Source organism: Symphalangus syndactylus, chromosome 19, assembly GCF_028878055.3.
Source record: "Symphalangus syndactylus isolate Jambi chromosome 19, NHGRI_mSymSyn1-v2.1_pri, whole genome shotgun sequence".
NCBI classification, from domain to species: Eukaryota; Metazoa; Chordata; class Mammalia; order Primates; family Hylobatidae; genus Symphalangus; species Symphalangus syndactylus.
In genome coordinates, this window is record NC_072434.2 from 11,850,003 (window position 1) to 11,873,552 (window position 23,550).

The window sequence follows — 23,550 nt, forward strand, 5'->3', positions numbered from 1 at the left end:
CGCTCGTCGGTGTCCCCACCCCGATCCTTCCGCCGCGAGAGTGCCCAGGGCCCCCCCGCCGGACTCACGTGGGGCTCGGCGCGCGGGCTCCGCGGGGCCGGTCTGCAGGCGAGCGGCTGCTCCTGGCTGCGGCCGCCGGCGGCGGCGGCGGCGGCGGCGAAGCGGGGGCGAGGCCTGGGGCGGGGCCGGGGCGCGGGCGGGCGCAGGGGAAGAGCGGACGCGCAGGAAGGGGTCGGGCGGAGGCTGAGACGGTCATCCAGGAGGTTGGAAAGCTAACCTACCCGTTTCAGAACCGTTAGTATCTACAAGTCCAGTCATCTGATTTCCCTCACGTGCGTTTGAATTGTGGACGTCTTGCTCTTCCGTCAGGCACAACAAGGCTCAGCCAGTCCTCTCCTGTGTTGACGCATTTGCTCAAGGCCTTGAGATCTGGCTCAAATCAATCCTTCCTGGACTTTCCTTCCGGGTAGTACAAATTTGCCAGCCCTCCTCTTGCTGTTGGCGTAACACCAGCAATCTCTGAGAGTTGTAGAGCTCCCCGTCATGTCAAGGGTTGGCTTCCCAAACATCTCCTGTGGTCCTCAAAACAAGCTGGTGAAGTAGGCCTGGTCATCCCCATTTTGCAGATGAGCTGTCTGAGGACCAGAGCAGCAACGTGGAGTGACGTACCCAAGGTTAGACACTCAGCAAGCTCTGCAGCTGGAACTTGAATCCAGGTCTGTCTGTCTGTCTTTATGTATTTTTTTATTTTATTTTATTTTTTGAGACGGAGTCTCTTTCTGACTCTAGGCTGGAGTGCGGTGACGCGATCTCGGCTCACTGCAACCTTGGCCTCCCAGGTTCAAGCGATTCTCCTGCCTCAGCCTCCCGAGTAGCTGGGATTACAAGCATGTGCCACCACGCCGGGCTAATTTTTGTATTTTTGGTAGAGACGGGGTTTCACCATGTTGGCCAGGCTGGTCTCATCTCTTGACCTTGTGATCCGCCCACCTCGCCCTCCCAACAGGCGTGAGCCACCGCGCTTGGCCTGCGCACTCAAATACGGGCTCTTTCGTACAATATATTCTCTCCAAGGGCAATACCTTCTATATAAATGAAATGGACCAAAATTCCAATTCTATCTAGATCCTTTACTTTCAGTTAGGCCACCGTGGGAAAAGTACTTAACTGCTCTGGGTTTCAGTTACCGTACTCATCAATAAAAGGGGAGAATAATATACACCTTGGTAGGCCGGGCGCGGTGGCTCACGCTTGTAATCCCAGCACTTTGGGAGGCCGAGGCGGGCGGATCAGGAGGTCAGGAGATCGAGACCACGGTGAAACCCCGTCTCTACTAAAAATACAAAAAATTAGCCGGGCGTGGTGGCGGGCGCCTGTAGTCCCAGCTACTCGAGAGGCTGAGGCAGGAGAATGGCGTGAACCCGGGAGGCGGAGCTTGCAGTGAGCCGAGATCGCGCCACTGCATTCCAGCCTGGGTGACAGAGCGAGACTCTGTCTCAAAAAAAAAAAAAAAAAAAAAAAAAAAAAAAAAATAATATACACCTTGGGAGTCAAAAACTCAGATGTGCACAGGAGTTCTGCAGGAAACATACAGGAGGGAGGCAGAGGTTATGGTCATGGAGAAAGGAGGGAGGCGCTGGTGCACTGAAGAGCAGGAGGAGGATCTAGTGGAGCAGCCACCACCCAGTGCTAGCCTATTGTTACCTGATCTCTTATTTCTCAAAAGAGCCAGAAATCCAGATCCAAACCTTTTTTGGTTGGTGAGTTAGATGAACCGCTCCGTGGGGGAGATACACTGGTGGGTGTTGCTTTGGGACTCTAGATCTGTCTCATAATCTTCTCATGAGAATTAAATGAGATGGCACTCCTGTACGCCTGACACAGAGTAGGTGCTTAGTGAACCCAAGTTCTCCTCCCTGTTCTGCCACACGCTATACTTTCCCTCTCTTTTTGTGTGTGTGTGTATTTTTTGAGAGAGGTTCTCACTCTGTCACCCAGGCTGGAGTGCAGGGGCATGATCACAGCTGTCTGCAGGCTGGATCTCCTGGGCTCAAGTAATTCTGCCGCTTCAGCCCCCAGAGTAGCTGGGACTACAGGCACACACCGGTACGCCCAGCTCCCCCAGCTCCTTTTTTTTTTTTTTTTTTTTTTTTTAAAGAGATGGAGACTTACTATGTTGCCCAGGCTGGTCTCAAACTCCTGGGTTTAAGCGATCCTCCCACCTCGACCTCCCAAAATGCTGGGATTAAATGTGCAAGCCACTACGTCCCACCCACTTTCTCTTACAATTGCCTGCTTCTTGCCTCTCTTCTCATTACTTCCAAGCATGATAAAGTTGATACTGTTTTTTAGAAGTTATATCTCCTTTCACTGGCTGGAACATCAGTGTCTAGTATGCATACATCCAGGTATGCTCAGAATCCCTGGTCCTGTCATTGACTGTAATTTGCTTCTCTCTCCTACTCCTCTCCCCACCAACTGAATAAAGCAGTCAATTGTTCCAAAAATTACATCCAAGCCTTAAATATGATGGAATAAAACCTGGGATAGAGAGGTGGACCTTTATTGTGGTGGGAAATGCGGGCCGCATAACTCGAGGGCTGAGTCTAAGTGGAAAGGGTAAAGGAATTTTAGACGGGTATTAGTCAGAAGTCAGTAACATAGTCCCAATTCCCTTGTTGATCATAAAGTGGAATTTGAATCCTGTATTTACATAAATGCACATATAAAAAACATTAAATACCTTCAAGTGATAACTAACGTTTATTAAGGTTTTTAGGTTTTTTTTTTGTTTGTTTTTGTTTTTTTTAGATGGAATCTCGCTCTGTCACCCAGGCTAGAGTGCAGTGGTGCGATCTTTGCTCACTGCAACCTCCACCTCCTGGGTTTAAACGATTCTTCTGCCTCAGCCTCCTGAGTAGCTGGGACTATAGGCATGCACCACCACACCCAGCTAATTTTCGTATTTTTAGTAGAGATGGAATTTCACCATGTTGGCCAGGCTGGTCTCAGATTCCTGATCCCAAGTGATCCACCCACCTCGGCCTACCAAAGTGCTGGGATTACAGGCATGAGCCTCCACGCCCGGCCTATTAAGTTTTATATACCAGGTACTGTGCTCAGTGTTTTTTTGTATTAACTCATTTAATAATCAACTCCATTTTATAGATGGAAAATCTTATCTATTGAGCAATTTGCCCAGAATCACAAAATTCTTAGTTTGAGAGAGGCAGAATTTGAATTCTGGGAAGTCTGGTTCTGGTAGGGTATCTCCTAGCCACGATACCCTACCCCTCAAATAAATGACGGGTGTGAATTCAAACAAAACAACTTAAAGACAAATTTTAGTACTTTTAGTGTTTTGAAAATATTCAGCATTAAGTTCAACATTATATCTAACATTGAACAGAATCCAACCTTCAAACTAAATTCAGCTACAAAATAAGACCAGGGCTGAACTATACACTACAGTTTTATGCAGAAGAAAAGCGCTAACCCTTTTATCTGTTGCTTCTAGACACCGTAAGATTGCCCCAGACGCCCGAAGACATGGATTTCAGCTGTTTAATTTGCTATATAAATTAGGATGAGAGACTGCAGCCCTCGCTGCCAATGTAAAGATGGTGCTGACGGAGAGGTGAGGACGCCGCCTACTGGAATAGTAGATGGATGCATTATCTTCCTCAGCCTGCTCCTCTGTGACGAGACTGATCAATGTAGTGAGTTAGTTAGCAGGGCAAAAGTTCATACTTCCCATCACCTAGAGATCAGTGAGATCAGATAAGGAGGGAAAATCCTCTCCTTGGGCCATAGATTGCGACTCTGACTCCATTGCAAGTTACAATGGAAAGTCTTTGTCTGTAATAGAACCACACGTGGAAAATGTGATATACTGTAGCAGCAAACCACTTCCAGGCAAAATGCAGATCTCAGAGTCTTGTGCACAGAGAATACTCAGCTTGCTCACTAAGTAGGTGTTAGATTGAGACAATAAATGAATGACTGTTCCCTCTGCTTCCATCAAATAACCTTTAGCTCAGCTCTGCCTGTCAGTGTGCTGACCACCACAAGAAGAGAGGCAGGGAGTACTGGGATGGGGCAGGGACCGATGTAAATTTTTTAAGCCTCCCTTTGCAAAAGAGCCTGTGTATGTGCATTCAGCAGCTGCACCTTTAACTTAAGAGCTTAAGAAAAAAACATGTTTCTTTTGTTCTACCTTGTTTTACTCTATTGTCATTTACTGTGTTATAGGGTCAGCACCAGTTTGAAAAAAGCAGACCTGTACTGTTCCTATGGCCATATATTATGTATTTATTCCAGGGGATCCCCTGCTTGATACACAAACACACCCTTCTTTATTCCTGTTTATGGTTTGATTGTCTGATGGTCAGCCTTGGCTGGAGAAATGAGATTTTTATTGTTTTTAAATTAGGCCTCCTGTCTTCATTGTACACCTGGCTAAGTATGAATTCTGTCCTCTTTGACAGTTTCTTTAATAAGATTCACACATGCAATTCCTATCCCTACTAGGAAAACATTTTAACATATTAATTCTGCATAATCACCAGAAGCCATTACAATATAGATTTAAAAGTTATTGTTTAGCCTTAGGAATCATGAAGTAAGATAATAGGTTTGATTGGCACAGTTTGGTCTTAGATTTTGTAATAGGTTGGTAACAAGGAAGATCATTTATTTGGTATTTATTTTTGAGAATGGTGCTTACTCTATATGCTGAGATTTCAAGCAATGATCTTGGAACCCTGGTTAGTCACATCTTCCATTTCACAGAAAACAGGACAGAAGCATTAGAAAGAAAGGCATAAGCTCAGGAAGGGCCCATCCTAGGAAAAATCTCAAAGTTCAAGGGTCTTTGACTCTAATCACACCTCAGTATTCCATGACCTTGCCACTTCTATCCTGTGAAATCCCATGCTACTTTCTGTTGGCACAAATGAGGGCCTCTCATTGTGATACAGGTTTTGTACAGCCCTTCCAGTTCCATACTTCTTCTTCCTTGTTTAAACAACTTTACTGATGTACTTTTAATAAGATTCACCCAATTGATGAATTTTAGTAAATGTATACAGTTGTGCAGCCATAACCACAATGAAATTTTAGAACAAATCCATCACCCCCTGTGTCCATTTGCAGTCAGTCCACACCCCCAGCCCTGACCTCAGGCAAGAGATCTCCTTTGTCGCTATAACTTTGCATTTTTTTGAAAATTAATATGAATAAGGCCAGGCGCCGTGGCTCATGCCTGTAATTCCAGCACTTTGGGAGGTCGAGGCAGGTGGATCACAAGGTCAGGAGTTCAAGACCAGCCTGGCCAACATGGTGAAACCCTGTCTCTACTAAAAATACAAAAAAGTAGCCGGGCATGGTGGCAGGCACCCGTAATCCCAGCTACTCCGGAGGCTGAGGCAGGATTATTGCTTGAACCCAGGAGGTGGAGGTTGTGGTGAGCCGAGATGACACCATTGCACTCCAGCCTAGGCAACAAGAGCGAAACTCCATCTAAAAAAAAAAAAAGAAAATTAATATGAATAAATATGTAGCATTTTGTGTCAAGTAGGAAAATACTTTTGTCATTGATCCATGTTGGTGCGTAAGTCATTAGTGTTTTCTTTCTTGTTGACTACCTCATACCATGCATAAAAATTAACCACATGGAGCATAAGATCTAAATATAAGAACAAAACTATAAATTTCTAGAAAAAAACCACCTGAAAATATATCACCAAAGCATGATCCATAACAGAAAAATTGTATTGGTAGACCATTTTGTTTATTCCCCAGCTGATAGACATTTGGATTATTTCTAGTTTTTACAATTATAAATAATGCTGCTGTGAACATTTGAATAGAAGTTTTTGTGTGCACATACATTTTCATTTCTCTTTAGGTAGATGCCTAGGAGTAAAATTAATGGGTTGTATTGTAAGTGTACATTTAGTCTTTTAGATGTTGCCGAATAGGTTTCCAAAGTAGTTGTATCATACTACATTTCTATCATCCATGTAAGAGGGTTCCAGTTTCTTCACATCTCTGACAACACTTGCTATTGTCAGTCTTTTTAATATTAGCTATTCTAGTGGGTGTTACAGGTAGCTCATTGTGGTTTTACTTTGCATTTCCTTTATGACTAATGATGTGATCATCTTTTTATGTACTTATTTTCCATTTGCATATCTTCTTCAGCAAATGTCTATCCAAATCTTCCACCACCCCACTCTTTTTGTTCTATTATTGATTTGAAAGAGCGCTTATATTTGAATTGTAAGAGTTCCTTATATATTCTGGATACAAATCTTTGATCAGACATATGTTTTGCAAATATTTTCTCCTGACCGATGGCTAACCTTTTCATTTTCTTGTGTCTTTTGAAAAGGAACATTTTTAATTTTGATGAAATATAATTTATCAATTTTTTCTATTATGGATCATGCTTCAGTGATATATTTTCTTATTTTTTTTCTAGAAAGTTATATTTTTGTTCTTTTTTGTTTATTTTGTTTTTTTTTTTTTTTTTGAGACAGAGTCTCACCCTGTCGCACCCAAGCTGGAGTACGGTGGTGCGATCTTGGCTCACTGCAACCTCCACCTACTGGGTTCAAGTAATTCTCCTGCGTCAGCCTCCCGAGTACCTGGGATTACAGGCGTTTGCCACACACCCGGCTAATTTTTGTATTTTTAGTAGAGACAGGGTTTCACCATATTGGCCAGGCTGGTCTCAAACTTCCAACCTGAGGTGGTCCGCCCGCCTCGGGCTTCCAAAGTGCTGGGATTACAGGTGTGAGCCGCCATGCTCGGCCATTTTTGTTCTTATATTTAGGTCTGTGTTCCATCTCCTGTTTATTTTTATGCATGATGTGAAGTAAGGATCAAGGTTTATTGGAGGTTTTTTTTGTTTTGCATGCAGATATTCTATCATTTCTGCCATTGAATTACACTGACACTTTCATTGAAAATTAGTTGATCATATATGTATGAGTCTATTTCTGGACTCTATTTTGCTCCATTGATCTATATGTCCATCATTACACCAATATCACAATCTTGATTATTGCATCTTTATAACAAATATGGAAATCAGTTAGTGCCAATCACCCAGTTTTGTTCTTCTTCAAAATTGTTTTGTCTATTTTAAGTTAGGAGTTGATGCCTGTTTTCGTAAATAAAGTTTTATTGACACATAGCTATGTCTATCCATTTATGTATTTTCTCTGGCTGTTTTTGAACTAAAATGGTAGAGGTCAGGAGTTGCAACAGTTTGTGGACCACAAAGCCTAACATATTTGCTATTTGGCTATTTATAGAAAAAGTTCACTGGCCCCTGTTCTAGGTCTTTTCCATTACCATATAAATTTCAAAATTAGTTTGCCAATCTGTGCAAAATAAGCCTGCTAGGATTTTTATACGAATTAGATTGAATCTATTAATCAGTTTGAGGAGAAATGCCATTTTAACAATATCAAGTCTTCCAATCCATGAAGTTAGTTATTTAGGTCTTATTTCTCTCAGCAATATAGTTTTTTGTGGACAAGTCTTGCACATTTTTGTTTATTCCTAAATATTTTTTCTTTTCGATACTATCATGAATAAAGTTTTCTTAATTCCATCCTCAGATCACTTGTTGCCATTATATAAAAATACAATTGATTGTACATTGATCTTGTATACTCTGATTTTCTTAAGCTTGCTTACTATTCTAGTTTTTGCAGGTTTCTTGGATTTTTTACATGCAATTTCATGTCATCTGCACATAAAAACAATTTTAGTTTTTCCTTTCCAATCTGTATACTTTTTTCTTGCCTATTGCACTGGCTATAACCTCCAGTAAACCACTGAATAGAGTTGTGAGTGCAGACATCCTTGCCTTGATTCCCATCCTGAGGGGAAGCATTCCTAGTTTTCTAAGTTTTAATCATGAATAGGTGTTGGATTTTGTCAAATATCTTTTCTGTGTCTATCAACATAATCATATGGCTTTTTTCCCTTATTTTATTAATATGATATATTGCAATGATTCTCAACTGGAGGTGATTTTGCTCCTTATGGGACATTTGACCATGTCTGGAGACATTTTTGATTGTCAAACTGGGGAGGTGGGTTCTACCAGTATCTGGTGGGTAGAGGCTGAGGATTCTGTTCAACATTCTAAATGCACAACAAAGGATTATCTAACCTAAAATGTCAGTAGTGCTGATATTGAGAAATATTTCATGTGCACATGAAAACAATGTTTATTCTGCTGTTGGGTAGAATGATCCCATATTTCAATTAGGTAAAGGTGTGTTATTCAAGTCATAGGCTGCAATCAAGGTGTTAGCTGGGTTCTGGTCATCTCAAGACCCAGCTGGGGAGGGAGCCATTTTCAAGTGCACATGGTTGTTGGCAGGATTCAGTTCCTGGCAGGTTGTTGAACTGAAGGCCTGAGTTCTTTGCTGGCTGTTAGCAAAAGGCTGGCTTCAGCTCTTTGTCACATTAGAGGTTCCTTAATTCTGTTGGCTTTTGTCATAAATGTATCCCCATCTGCTGGTAGCTCCTCCTCTGGCTTCGTAGCACTGCTATGGGTTATTTTGGTTTTTCTATTTCTTGTCATTTCAGTAAGATTGGCGGGGGATTATGGGTAAGAAAAGTAAAAGACTATGTCCAGTGTGTCATCTTGAACTGAAATTAATCTCTCCTTTTTGCACTGCACTTTAATTTTTTAAAAAAAATGAGCTGAGATTGCGCCATTGCACTCCAGCCTGGGTGACAGAACGAGACTCTGTTCAAAAAAAAAATGCAAAATACATTTCCCTTATTAAGAAGGGTATGGTATAAGTAGACATGTAAAAACCTCTAACATCCATTGGGCAGGTACTATATGCCCCAGTTTATATATTCCTCCCCAAATGAGGAAAGTGTGGCTCACAGAGGTTAAGTAACCCGTTTAGTGGAGTTGGAAAACTCATTGTGTTAAAGGTTGGTGGGCAACTATTTTGCATATATATAGGCCACAAGCCCTCAATGATTCTGATTATTTTCAAACTCTTTTGGAAAAGATTAAGAGGCAGGATATCAACAAAAATGGTCTTTGGATTAAAGGCCTCTTCAAGCCAAATCCTGTCAAATAAGAAAGCTGTTCCAGGTAGTAAACTAGACAGATCCCTCAAGAGATACCTTGTGTTGTGGTATTGTTCAGCATCTTCTTAGTTATTGGTAACTGTACCTTACAAATAAGATTAAATTGTACAGAATAAAAATTTCACCTTTCTTAAAATAGTCCAAAGGAAGGAAACATATGAAGCATTCTGAGACATCAACTTTGACGTCATTTACATTGTGAAGACCATTCTTAGATCTCTCCACTTCACATCACCAGTGTTTTTTCCTTAGAGACCCTGCTCACCCAGATTCCTGCTTTAGGATTCTAAAGTTTAAATTACTGCATTGTAAAGACTGTTCCATTTATTAATAAACAATTGTCTACTTTAAACCAAGTAATGACAATTGGCAAACATCTCAACCCAATATTAACTTCTGATCTTCACTGTTTCTCCCTTAGCTACATAGGACTTAGGAGAGCAAAAAAGGGCAGATAAAGCCACACGGCCCTTTAGACACAAACTCACACATCTAGGAGCATTCCTTGTCATGTTTAATTCTCAAACTCCATTGTCACTAATATACTGCTGCAGAACATTCGTCCCCTAAGGCAGTTATGATAAAGAAGTTGTGGGGAGTTACACATGACCTACTTTTTCCTAGGAGAAAACAGTTTAGGTACTACCATAAATCAAATGTCAAAAGTTTCTTGTAGACATTTTCTAATATGGAATGGTTTCTCAAACTTGATTCTTGGGTTCTTTCTGTATTCATTTATTCTGTTATTTTCTTATAAACGATGTAATCTATAATGAATAGCTAAATTTAAAAACACTTTTTTTCTTGTGTGTCCTCTAATAAGAATGTATTTGTCATTTATTTTGGGCATGCACAAAGAGAAAGATAGATTCTTCTTAGAGTTCTAAGTCAGATTATTCTTTTTGAGGAGATCCTGACACCCCAGTGTTAACTAGTTAGCAGTTATTAATATTCATAAATAACCTTTTGATAACAGGAGGGAACATAAAATTAATACAACATACTTAATAACTAAGCTAGGTACTTTAACCCAAGTACAGTCATGCACCACACGACACTTTGGTCAGTGACTGCAAATACACTGATGTTTAACATCAGCAGGGCGCGGTGGCTCACACCTGTAATCCTAGCACTTTGGGAGGCCAAGACAGGTGGATCACCTGAGATCAGGACTTCAAGATCAGCCTGACCAACATGGTGGAACCCTATCTCTACTAAAAAATACAAAACTTAGCCAGGTGTGGTGGCGGGCGCCTGTAATCCCAGACACTTGGGAGGCTGAGACAGAATCGCTTGAGCCTGGGAGGCAAAGGTTGCTGAGCTAAGATCCCGCCACTGCACTCCAGCCTGTGCAACAGAGTGAGAACCTGTCTCAATCAATCAATCAATCAATAAAATACTGTATTTTTACTATACCTTTTCTATGTTTAGATACACAGATATTACCACTGTTATAACTGCCTATGATATTCAGTACAGTATATTACTGTACAGCATAGGACTGTTGCCTAGGAGCAAAGGCTATACCATACAGCCTAGGTGTGTAGTAGACTTTGCCACCGATGTTGGTACAAGTACAGTCTGATTCACAGCACAACAAAATCGCCTAACAGCACCTTTCTCAGACCGTATCCCTGTTGTTAAGGGACATGACTGTACTTGCAATTTTTAATATTCTTAAAAATGATAGTCACGTTCTCGGCTTGCTCTCTACATCTATTCCTAAAAAGAATGTAGGCCTACATTAAGACAAAATTTTATATTATTTCACCTTTATTTTATATTCTATTTTACTCAATTGCAAGCTTATTAAGAACATAAAAAGTTTGATCATAACTTACCCTTACCTCATCCATATTACACTAGAATTAAATCATATAGAAAAACATTTTTTCCATTAGTTTTATAAGATGTATCCACAGTGTGATTTATTTTTAGTTATGTAATTTTAAAAAACCACTTTGGTGTAGATTTTTCAAAAATGATAACCCTGAAATTAATGAAAATTGTCATTAAAAGATTTCTAGTTTTGCTTTTATAAAAATCATTATTTCGAATTTCACAGTGAAGAGGTACTAAATTCCTCATAGAACATGAAATTATATAAAAATAGAAGACATAGACATCTTTAAATCTTTAATCCTTTGATTAAGCAGCAAGCATATCACTCTTCCAGGTCAAACACTGCTTAAACAAAAAAGAAAAATAATGACGTGCAAAATATTTACAAAATATGCAAAGCACACAATAAAGACATCTCACTATATACATGTGTCATATTACCAATGAAGCTAAGGTTTTTCTACTGTGTGCTCTAATGCATGTAAATCAAATTACAGCACATCCCTCAGATACAGCACCTTGGCCCATGTCTGGGATAGAACAGATGTTTTAATGAATCACAATATACTGAACAGCTGGACAGATGCTGGTGCTGACCAACTTGACTGACATATCCCACATACTGTGTACTGAAGGTCTACTGACAAGAGACAAGACAATAAACGCTGTAAAGGTATAGTATGCACATACGTAAGACAATGTAAGCGCTCTAAAAAATGCTTTAGATATTTTAAGATATATAACTGTCCCCTGTGGCTTTTAAAGAAAAAATAAGTATAAATTCTTGAATATTAAGAATTTTAAATCAGCTAAATTCAGGGCCAAGAACTATCTAAGATGATTCAATGAGAAAGAAAAGGACCTAACCTGGAAAAAGAGTTTCAGATATGCCAGTACATAGGGTATTTATGGAAAGAAGCAGTCTAAAATTAAAAATGAAAACTAATCAATCAATGAATTTAAATCTATAGCACTTTAAGGCTGTGGAGACAATGATAGGGAGTATTTTTGGAACACATGATCTTTCAAAACATAAATTAGGGCCTTAGATGTTGACTATTTTGTGAAGCATTCTACACGTGATAAGAATGTGAATGTGCAAACATTTAGCCTATGTCCACTAGTATAGCAATCTAAGTGATCTGTCTGTCCCTTTGCACAAATAATGATTCCAATATGAAATCACTGTATCAAAAATATTAATTACACATTGTTGAAATACTATCAATCACTTGTAAAATATTCTTTGTTAAGTACTTAATGATTATGGGTTGAATTAAGAAGACTTGATGTCTTTTTGTTTTTCTATAAAAAGGGGTCTCAGCATTTTTAGTTAACAGCACAACTGTGACAATATACTGATACAACTTTAGATAATACAGAACAAATTCTTAAATTTATTTTATGAAATAATGTTGATGATTTAACCCTAAACCAATCCCACGAATACAGGTTGGCTGCAAGGAATACACAAATGTATCCAAATAGTACAACAGATTTATCAAGAAAACACCTTTCATATTAAATGCAGACCATATTATTAAGTATGAGGGCAATTTTAAGTTCAGAAACCAAACATGAAAAGGGTAAAGAAATGCTTCCATAACCAGTGTCTACATAACTAACAAAATATAATTAATTCTTCTCTGAAGTCCCCAGATGTAGGCAACTACTAGTTAAAAGCAGATAGCATTCAGAAACAAAACAAACCAACTCCATTTTCAAGGAACTTAAAGAGATTATATTTCATCAAATTAAGTCCTCATTTGTATGCAAAATTATTCTTCCAATCCTCTCATTACTGATAGATGATGAGTCAATGACCTTTAAACAAGGACTCTGCGCTAGGACCCTAAACTGTATGTTAAAGGGTTAGTAGGTTCAGTACATTCTTTGTGGTTTTATATAATTGCTTTGCAATTGATTAAATTGCTTTCTTTTAAAGGAACATATTAAAATTCCTTTAGAAAAAAAGCAACATTTTTTGAAAGAAGGGATATGCAGCTATAATTTCTTAAATATGCATAAAATGAACATATGTCAAAATCTGAAATGCTGGCTATTCTTGCACTCCTAACATAGGAAAATGGTTTTTAAAAAATTAAATTAAAGAAAAAAGCCAAACATCCTTAACTTAAGAAATTTAAGGAGTTTTCACAATTCCTAAGTCAATATTCCTGTACTAAGAGCCTTGACTATGAAGAGGCAGGAATATAAAGAACCTCAATAAAATAAATACAGTAAAAACAAAACAAAAACTTGGTATATAGAATACTTAAATCTTTTTTTTTTCCTTTTATGAGATCAACATTGCTGAACATATACTGTAGAAAGGAGGCTAACTGGAGGCTTTTTGTTGTATAGCATTTTAGTCTAGTGAACTGAAAAATTTCTTAGACATCCACTTATGCTAGTCCACTGCCACAGAACTAGTTCGCAGCCTCAGTATCTAGAAATGATTATTCTTTCCTCGTTTTCATCAGTCAGATGAGCATTGGTATAATGATGGGGTGAAAAGTTACTGCAGCTGTGTCCAATTTAATTTTTAGTGCAGTGAGGACTGTGAATCTGTCTGAATTCCAATAAGTGATGGTGGCTGTTGACCACCAACCGTGGACAACACCGGCCTTGGGTTTAGACGGGGTGGCATAGAATTAGCAGGGCGAATAAGAGGTGGTGGAGGCTGATTTAAAGTTGGCCGGGGCTGGATGAACCGAGCCTGCTGCTGGAGTGGAGGAGGCTGCCGGTGAAGAGCGGGGGCAGCAGGCAGTGTTGGACGAAGAAGTGGTGGAGGCTGGTTCAGAGTGGCAATAGGGGCTGTTGGTGTTGGAGTGGATGATGGGGCAGGAGGTGATGGACCCAGTGTCCGAGGAGCCTGTGGGGTCTGTGCCTAGAGGTGAGGAAACAAAAATACATGTATGAGATGTAAGTCCTAATGAACTTAATACAATATAGTTTGGGCTGTCACAGGAAAAACAAAACAAATCAAAACAAAACAAAAACATAACACCAGTGTTTATTGGAAGCACAAGCTTCTTTTATTTTAAACAAAACAAAACAAAAAACCAAAAACCAACGAGGCTACCAAACAGGCATCTTTATTTGTAAACAGCTTAACACTGAAAATAAAAATAAGACTATGAAAGAACAATACACTCTCCATTCTTCTAGAATCAGAACTTAGCATATCATTATGACTTAAGAGTCACGAGAGATGCACCACTGAGTAAGTGTATTGTCAACCTTTCATGCTCAATTTAGCTAGTCCTCTTGACAAATTAACCTTACAGAATACCACACAAAATGGTGATTCCTCAACTCATATTAGCTCAAATTCCATACACAAACACACCTCCTCTTCTTCATCAGTGCTCTTCCCTGATGGCACATTAGAAGCACTTTTTGTCTCCTCCCCTAAAGTAGAAGCATCACCATTAGAAGCCTGGGTTCCTTGTTCTGCTTCCCACTCCTGCAATACCTCCTCTAAGTTAAACCGACGCCTGTAGTTTACAAAGAAGTTCTTCACTTGGCCAACAGTCTTGTTGCCAATTACATCTGCAATAGCTTGAAAATCTTTACCATATTTGCGGACACCTGGAAGGCAAAGTAAATAATACACCTGTGAAGGATCAATAAGGAGAGCTGTGTGTACTATACATCATGCACACACAAAAGATACCAGCAATGAAATTCCTTTCTGATAAACTCTGCTCATTTCTCAATTCTGAGATAGAGGCTAAGATATCAGGGTCACAGATGAAAACTATCAGTTATGTCATTTCATCGAGCCAGCCACTTGCCTTCAACTGAACAATCAGAAACTTACCATTTTTTACATACTCAGTTATTTTCTCCAATCCTCTCTTGAACTCTCAAATACAGTCCATTTATTGTAAAGCATTGAATTCTTTGTTCCATCCTCAATTCCACATTCATTTATTTCCCTAGTAGCCAGTCACCTAAATTTGAGCAACATCGTTTGTAAACAAAACTGGATGGGAATGAGCCATCTCTTATCCCCTCAATGGACTGAGTGAGTAGCCTTAGGGTTCCCCCATTAAGAAAAGCATTATAATTTTGGTCTTAATACTAACTTCAACATGAATACTTGCCTATACCACCAGGGTACCAACAAATTGAAATTAGATAAGAACTTAAACATGAAAAGCAGGAGAATCATCACAAGTTGGTGGATTTTAGAAAAAGGGAAGATATTTTTTTCAGTCAGTTGGATTTTAACTCATCTAGTAGTTTTAAAGACTGAATCGATGAAAGATCATAGCTTAAAGAATAAGGTAACAGTAATGACTACCTGATGAGCACTTGTGCTCATCATCACTACCTTAAACTTAAGAAGGGGTATTTATTGTTAACTGAGAACCTAACTTTACACTAAGGAAGTTCATTATAATGAAGGATAATAATTGATTTAAGAAGTTTGAGATTGTTTACTATAGAATTTTAAATAGATAATAATTTCTTCTTAAGGGAATTCTAAAAGAAGTTCACAGACTCATTCTAGAAGGAGATGCACTTAGCTCAAAATAGAAAAGTTGTTGAAATTTTCTATAATTTGATAACTGCTTTTAAAAATACCAGAAAACAGTAACTAATTAATGAAAGAGATGAGAAAGGAGACAAAAATATGGGGGCTTAAATAAATAACATGTATATGATCACAGATGAGAGAATAATATATGGATATGTTAATACCCAGCAGAAATGCTATTCTTACCAATACCAATTAATATGAAATACTCAATTACCCTAAAGCACTATCATGATGTAACAATCCCACTTTTAAATTCTGCTTTATTTTAAATCGAGAATTTGGAAATAAGCATTTCTGACTACATTAAACTAGCTGGGCTTGACTCTAAGGGGAATTCCTTTATCTAAGAGCATTCTGGACAGGAGGTCTGACATTATTATCCTCTAATTGTATCCCATTTTTAAGGTAGAGTTTTGGGTTTGTAAGCTATGCTCATTTGCTGTGTTCTCAAAGGAAAATACATGTACGTGACAATAAAGTAACAATGATAGACATTGTTTATAATGTTTTATCAGCATAAATGAATTTATACTCCCTTTAAACCCATGAGGTTGATTTCCAGTTTGAACTTCACAGTTAAGTATAAATTACAATAGTGACTAGATTCCACTGAGAGTTTATTTGGTAATAAAAAGCCAAGGTTATTTCATAGGAGTTACTGTTATATATTCAAGTACTTTCTACTACTTTTACATTTTAGAAAATAGCAACTCTTAGAAGGGTGAGTCTCTGTGCCATTTCTAAATTCTAAATTTGAGTTTGCTGCAGTGAAGAATAACTACTAATTAGAAACCAAATATAGTGTTCTATCAGTTACTAATTTTCATAAGGGATGCTTAATTTACATTCTAGCAATGGCCAAACCTACTGAATACATGAGTTTAGAAGTGAAAACCTTAAATAAGTCTAGGATTAGACTGTATTCCTAGGAAGAAGTCACATTGAAACTAACTCTGACTCCAAGTCTAAAGATACTATAAACCTCAGAACGCTTATTTTGCAAAATATATTCCAAAACTCTAAGTTGTCCCCAAGTCTGATTCCTTAAATAAGTGCCCCTTCTTCTGACTATGCTCCTTTTGATCTTCCACTTCTTAATTTTCCCTTGTTCAATGGACTTTACCTTGTCACCAATATTGTTACATTTGTAAAATTATACACCTTAAACTCAAAACTACTTCCTATAAGAGCTTTAGTGTTTCTAGAGATGTTCAATGTCAATAACTTTTTCTAACTCACCCAAGTATGCTTATAATTAACTATAATATGCTTATAATTAACTCATGTATGCCAGTCTAAACTCTTAAAGCTCAGACCACACTGTAGACTTCCGTAGTTTGGCTGAGGATTCCAACCTCAGATATTCCAACCTAGATATTCCAACAAATATCTAGGCACATTTGTTCTCATCCTCGTCTCATCCACATTTGTTCTAATCCCCTCATCCTGAAGGATGGCTGGACAGGGTCTAGGATGGCTGGAGCTCCTTGGCAGTCTCATTTGGACAAGAGCAGCTTCATCTGCTTGCCCTAGTGTGTTGTGACAAATTTCATAACTTTCTCTGTGTACCATGATGTGAAAAAGGTTGGAAAGTACTGTCCTAGAAAATACAAAGCAGCACTAGCATGACTACAATGCTGAGTACACAGGAAGTGCTTAGGAAATAAGGAAATACGATTTTTCTTCCCTATAAAGCCTCATTCTATTGTTCTTCCCTAAACCATAAGAGGTATTAGATGTATATGGCTGAATTCTTCATCACCTTCACACTCAGAACAGCACGGCTCAAGAGCATTTTGGTTAGAAGATGGAACTCTTAAGCTCTATACTGTTGCTAGCAACTAGGCAAACTCTAGTGAAACCCCAACTGACTCAATGAGACTGCTCCTTTAAAAGAATCTCCAGTGAGGCTTCTGAAACAACTAGCAGGTGGTAGTGATAAGCAGCAACTAACTTTAACAACTTATGGCATCAGAGCTACCCTAGTTTCAATCTGTCCCTGGGGGAAGGGCACTCCATTATTTTTTCATAGTTGATAAAATCTGATTACTTTCTCAGGAAGGGAGTTAAATATGATTAAGTCAATCTCTCTTCCTGAAGATGTAAAAGGTATGCTTGAACCATAGTTGTTAAAGTCTCAAGTCTAGGAAAAGAGGTCATTTTCAAAGGTTAGTGGAATAAACAGGCAAATAGTAAGTTTCCCAGGAAGAACAAAATTGTTTTCAGTCAAATTTCTAAATTTCATTTGAAAGTTACAATGAAACAACTTGGCTTTCTATGCTGGCAGATGATACCTTATAATCTTTAATATGTAAAGTTTTATTTGGGAATTAACATAAAAATATAAGTCATTAGGATATTCTGTTATCATTACATTTTAGGAAAGCCCACATATTCCAACCAGGAATCTATATTACCCAACGCAAAAACATCTTTTTAAACATTTCTTGTTAATACTTTTAACTTGCTAAAGAAGATATTTTTATTAGCAGTAGAGACTTCAGCATAGCCATTATCTGAATTATCAGACATTCTGAATTAGTGGAGTCTGTCCATACATTTTTTTTTTTTTTTTTAATCTTTGACTAGTAAGATGGTGGTAACTTCAGGAGATTTTATGCAGTATTTCCCAACTGTAAAAACGGAATCTGAATCTTTTTTTTTTTTTTTTTTTTTTCATGTTTAGCTAGAAAGGATAGCATGGATAGCTGCCTTTGGTATGTTTAAAACAATTTTTTAAAATTTGATTTTGGGGCTGGGCATGGTAGCTCATGCCTGTAATCCCAACACTTTGGGAGGCCAAGGCAGACCACTTGAAGTCAGGAGTTCGAGACCAGCCTGGCCAAAATGGCAAGACCCAGTTTCTACTAAAAATACAAAAATTAGCCAGGTGTGGTGGTGAACGCCTGTAGTCCCAGCTATTCGGGAGGATGAGGCACAAGAATCGCTTAAACCCAGGAGGTGGAGGTTGCAGTGAGCCGAGATACTGACACTGTGCTCCAGCCTGGGTGACAAACTGAGACTCTGTCTCAAAAAAAAAAAAAAAAAAAAAAAAAAAAATGATTTTGGACTACAAAAAAGAAAAAAAAAACAAAACACACCCAAAAGACGAAACATGGTAAGCTGCTTATGGGTGGTGAAATTTCAGAGGATTTTTTTTCTGGCTTTCACAGCAAAATGTCTTAAAGTGAACATGTACTTAGTTTAACTGGGAAACATTAATTTTTCAAAAATATATTTTTGAAATAATACGAATACAATAACATCTAGAAACTCCAGCGATATGATTCTTTTCTATCATTAAGACATACGTTTTAAACTCAAGCCATTTGGGGGCATGTATTTCTTTCCACTTCCTGTAAATCTCTTCAAGAATTCCATATTAAGAGGTAGAGAAGGTAGCAATAGCAGCAGAACAGTGACTGATGTATATATGGAAGGCGCTAAAAGTCAAAATCACATTATAAGTTACATTCCATTACAAAAATGCTGGAAATTTTGAATCATTAATTATTTAATGTAAGTGTATCAGAGGGCTGACAATTATACTTTTGAACCTCCGTTCTTATGGTGTCTGTTATAATAGAAAAATAATCTCTAAAGCAAAAGGGTGCTTTTCAGATGGAAATATATGAATCTCCTCGTTCCACTCCCTTTTGATCATTCATGTACTATGTTACCATCCTTTTATTTTTAATCAACTGCCAAATCTACTTTTTCTCATTTACAAACCCTTCTTTTTGTTAGTAAAAGATAGAAAGAAGACAATTTCTAGACTTGCAACTTCATTTATCTTAAAAAGGTGAATGAACTACAAGAAAAGGTAACTTTTACTATAAGCATAAGTCACCTGAACATAGTTCTGTCATTTTGTTTTATATAAAAAGGTAGTAATTATAAAAAAATAACTAATTAAATATAAAAAATAATTATATAAAAAATAACTAAAGTTGACATCTTTATACAATTGGAAAAAATTTTGTTTATCCTAAAGTAGCATAAATTTCAGTTGGGAAGCATTTTTTTTTTAAGCACTAATGACTAGGAAATGAATGTATTTAAGAGGCGGTTATAATTAAAATGGCAAATACTGTATACCATGCTTCTAGCCTCTACACACTTTAAAAGGGTGTTTTGTACTATAATTTAAATGTATTGTTTTTTGAAAACAGCTAACCATCATTCCATTTTACATGGAAAAAAGATACACCTAGAATAATCTAATTCGTTTTTAAATTCTTTTAAATTCCTTTTTAAATTCTATTTTTTTTTTTTTTTTTTTTGGAGTCAGAGTCTCGCTCTGTTGCCCAGGCTGGAGTGCCATCTTGGCTCACTGCAACCTCCACCTCCCAGGTTCAAGCAATTCTCCTGCCTCAGCCTCCCAAGCAGCTGGGACTACAGGTGTGCACCACCATACCTGGCTAATTTTTTGTATTTTCAGTGAAGAGGGGGTTTCACCATGTTGCCAGGCTGGTCTCGAACTCCTGGCCTCAAGTGATCCACCTACCTCAGCCTCCCAAAGTGCTGGGATTACAGGCGTGAGCCACCACACCCAGCCCCTTTAAAAATTCTTAATTTCTGAATTCTGTTTATCATATGAATATCAAGTTGGATTTTAGGATAACTTCTAAAAGCATTATAGGTTAGAAAAAATATGTATATATGTATAAGCTACAAACAGGAATATTTTATCATTAACACAAATATGGAAAGATCATTATTGGTCATAATAAAATTTGGTCATAATAAAAATTTAGATACTTAGGGTTTGGAACACATGATAGAAACTGTAGAAATACCTTTCCTGGCAAATATTTTAAGAGGATTAAATTAGCAGTATTAATGATATCCTACCTGGAGACTCTTGAGGAATTCTATTAAAATTACAACATAGGTAGAACTAGAATTAACATAATAAAGTGACTGATTACAAAAGTGTAAACAGACATTCCTATTTGATCTAAGCATGGTTCCCCTCTCTTCTAATTAAGAGAGAAAGAAGGGAAACTTATTTAAATGGTTAACATTTAGTTAACAACAATATGAGTAGCTGGAATAGGAAAATAAGGTGGGAAATACATATTTAAGTCCTAGGACAGGAAATGATCTCAATATGTTTGGTTTCAAAAGCGTTGTAACAAAAAAGCTTATTTAATAGTAAAGTTGTAAATCTCACTAGTTGCCCAGAATCAGTATTTTTTTCTGCAGGTCAATGTAATAGACTTCTACTATGAGCCAGATAAAATAAAGCATTTAACAAGTGTCAAATCAGAAAAATATGTGTAAAATGTCTTGAATATAAAGTGCTATACAAATTAAAACATGTTAATATCAAAACAGTTTATTATTACTTTGTAAAACTAAATTGGTCATTAGAATAATATGAAGGTTTACCATACTTTTTTTTTAAAAGAAAAAACAAAAACAATTGCCTGCTAAGATAAGTACTTCTAGATAGTAAACTGTGTATTAAAAGACCCTGCAATTACGTCCCTTAACTGCACTGAAACTCAGGTACAGGGGACGTTACTACATGATTATACTATTTATAAGACACACTTCTGAGCACTATATAAATGCATGGGCACATAAGACAATATGACACTTTAAAATTCTCTTTAAAATAGCTATTTTATATAGGGCACAAATAGCCTTATATATATAGTTTCATTTTATGTAACAACAACAAAAACCCAAAAATGAAAACAAAAAAATCCAAAGAATAAATAAAACAGAGACATTAACACCATTAACACATTATTAAGAAAGTGCCTTTGAAATCCTGCGAACATGTGTACTTCCATACAAACTGCTGCATTAGTGTAACTTAAAGGGTTACTTTTTAAATATACATAGTATAATACTGAATTACCTCAGTACAGAGGAAATGTTTGGTTATATATATGACTACTCCATTCTTTTATTTTAATATTTATAAGTTATGTCCACATATATAGTTCAAACTATATATTTAGATATTACCACTGCTCTTCCTTTGAATGCAGCTTTGGGTAATATCCAACCCAGCCATAAGATTCAATGGACTCTATAACTTAAAGTACTCTGTAGAGCAATATCAAATACTGAGTGCTGTGTAGAGAAGTATTAGCCTAGATTTTCCTATGACATTCTTTTCAGAATATCCTTTCACTGGGAAAATTTCTTAAAAATACAGAGTTAATATACTAATCTTATACTAAAAATACAAAAAAATTAGCCTGGTATGAATACTGGAAATCAGGGTTCAGTTTTTACCAGGCTACTAGATAGAGGGAAACACAGGTTTTACATGAATAAAAGCAATGCCTACTCAAAATGACTATATTAAACATGTAGGCCATTGCTCTAAATGAATATAAAGCAGCCACTGAAAATGCTCACTAATTTTTTAAACAATAATTTAAGTTGGCAGAGTCTAATTTAAAAACAGCTATTTTTGAACATTATGAACTAAACCTTGTTTTGACTCATTCAGAAACTCAGTTCTATAATTACAGATGTGCCCAACGCACATCCAGCACCCTGTGTCATAGTATCAATTCTTTCTGAAATGACTGTGCTATGCTGCATAGGCCAAAAGCAAGGGCTGACATCATCCTGCTGGCACCCTCCTGTGACATTTTCAAATCATGCTGGCTGGCTAATTCTTACTCTCTCTAATCCAAACTGTGGAGTCATCTATCAGTCGATCAATCGGAATGATGTCTGCACAGCATTTTTGTATTAAATATGTTCTCTGAAGACTATTTGGCAACATTTTAAAAGGTATGCTTATATGTTTCATTGGGGCCCCACTCTCTCACAGTAGTTAACCTAGATTAAAAAAAAGCTATTAGCACTCAACACAGAGGTGCTCAGCCAGGAAGAAACAAAATGTAGACCAAACTTTAAATTGAACAATCAGACCTGCACATAAATTTATCATGAAGAGGAAACAAATCTGTAACAATGAATAAAAATATACAACTTGTCTTTAAGTCATTTAAACATGAGAAAATCCAAGTTTATGCTTCCAGTTTGCCCATGGGTATTCATAATACAAAAAGTCTTCTACCACATAATTCAACAAAACATTCTTAGAAATAGTGCATTTAAAATGCTGAAAGTGATTTTTTGATATCGCTCTTAGGTCTCCTTTAAAAAATATACCTATTTAAAATCAGGTTTCTAAGCATTCAGTGGTACATCTCTTAAGGGAAGTATAAAACACTGAAAGTTAAACATGTAGTTAATATTTTCAATCCTGACATTTATCAGATAAACACTATTTTGCAGAGTAATCAGAAACATCTATAGTTTATTGATGCTTTTAACTATGAGTTATCAATGAATGATATATAGTAAGAACGAACCCAATTGCAGGAATACCAAAGGAGAAGCACAGAGAGCCCATGTGATTTTTTCATGCTTAATTATCACCATCAATTATTTAGTGCTGAGAATGCATTACGTGCTGTTCAGGACTCAAAATGCACATAGACTTGAGTATGTCACATCCACAAATACAACACAGAATTCCTGGTCACCAGGACTTTGTGATAAACACAAGAGCCCTTTCTTAATCAATTTCTAAAAGAAGGGAAGAACTACAGTAGTCACCTTTCATGACAAATTAAATAATTATTAACAACAACTGCTTATCTTTAATATACCTTGCACTGCTAGAAGCTGCTCCTCTGTGGTCCAACGGGCATTAATTTTCTGATTTGACTACAAAATTAAAGAGAAGTTTCCTAATGAGGATATGAAGACAGACATTTTCCAAAGCGCTTATTTTTTTAAATTTTCATCAAGTCACAGATTACTACAACTCTGATTCATGAAGATTCCATTTTTAGAAAGATTAAAAATATATATTCTGAGTTACCTTTTACCCATGCAGCAAGATAATGAAAGGGAAATGTACCAATTTGCGAGAAGGAACAACATTCGCATTTATGCTCTAATTAGAGATATTAAAACATGAGAAAATCTATTAGTTTCCCATTTCCCAACTATAATATTCCTATCACACGTTGCAG

General features: G+C 37.2%; 2 protein-coding genes and 1 long non-coding RNA gene across 11 annotated transcripts in view; 1 reads left to right on the plus strand and 2 right to left on the minus strand.

Annotated features, from left to right (window-relative positions):
• The window catches only part of TRAF5 (TNF receptor associated factor 5), a 44,089-nt gene extending 43,833 nt beyond the window's left edge, over positions 1–256 (minus strand). The window contains exon 1 of one of the 2 annotated variants that reach the window (XM_063613120.1): positions 69–256. In XM_063613120.1, the coding sequence (XP_063469190.1) occupies positions 69–256 (188 nt within the window). The remainder of the gene's footprint in view (positions 1–68) is intronic. The other variant, XM_063613122.1, reaches the window with a different exon arrangement.
• Positions 195–8,782, plus strand: LOC134731877 (uncharacterized). The gene is made up of 3 exons (XR_010114559.1): positions 195–716; positions 3,518–5,308; positions 6,730–8,782. It is a non-coding gene; the product is annotated as an uncharacterized lncRNA (long non-coding RNA).
• A 2,474-nt stretch (positions 8,783–11,256) lies between these two features.
• RCOR3 (REST corepressor 3) overlaps positions 11,257–23,550 on the minus strand; it is a 57,278-nt gene continuing 44,984 nt past the window's right edge. For 7 of the 8 annotated variants that reach the window (XM_055233923.2, XM_055233921.2, XM_055233922.2 and 4 more), the window contains 3 exons: positions 23,182–23,239; positions 14,330–14,571; positions 11,257–13,867 (listed from right to left, as the gene is read on the minus strand). In XM_055233923.2, coding sequence (XP_055089898.1) covers positions 13,523–13,867; positions 14,330–14,571; positions 23,182–23,239 — 645 coding nt within the window. In that variant the 3' untranslated portion in view covers positions 11,257–13,522. The remainder of the gene's footprint in view (positions 13,868–14,329; positions 14,572–23,181; positions 23,240–23,550) is intronic. The other variant, XM_055233924.2, reaches the window with a different exon arrangement.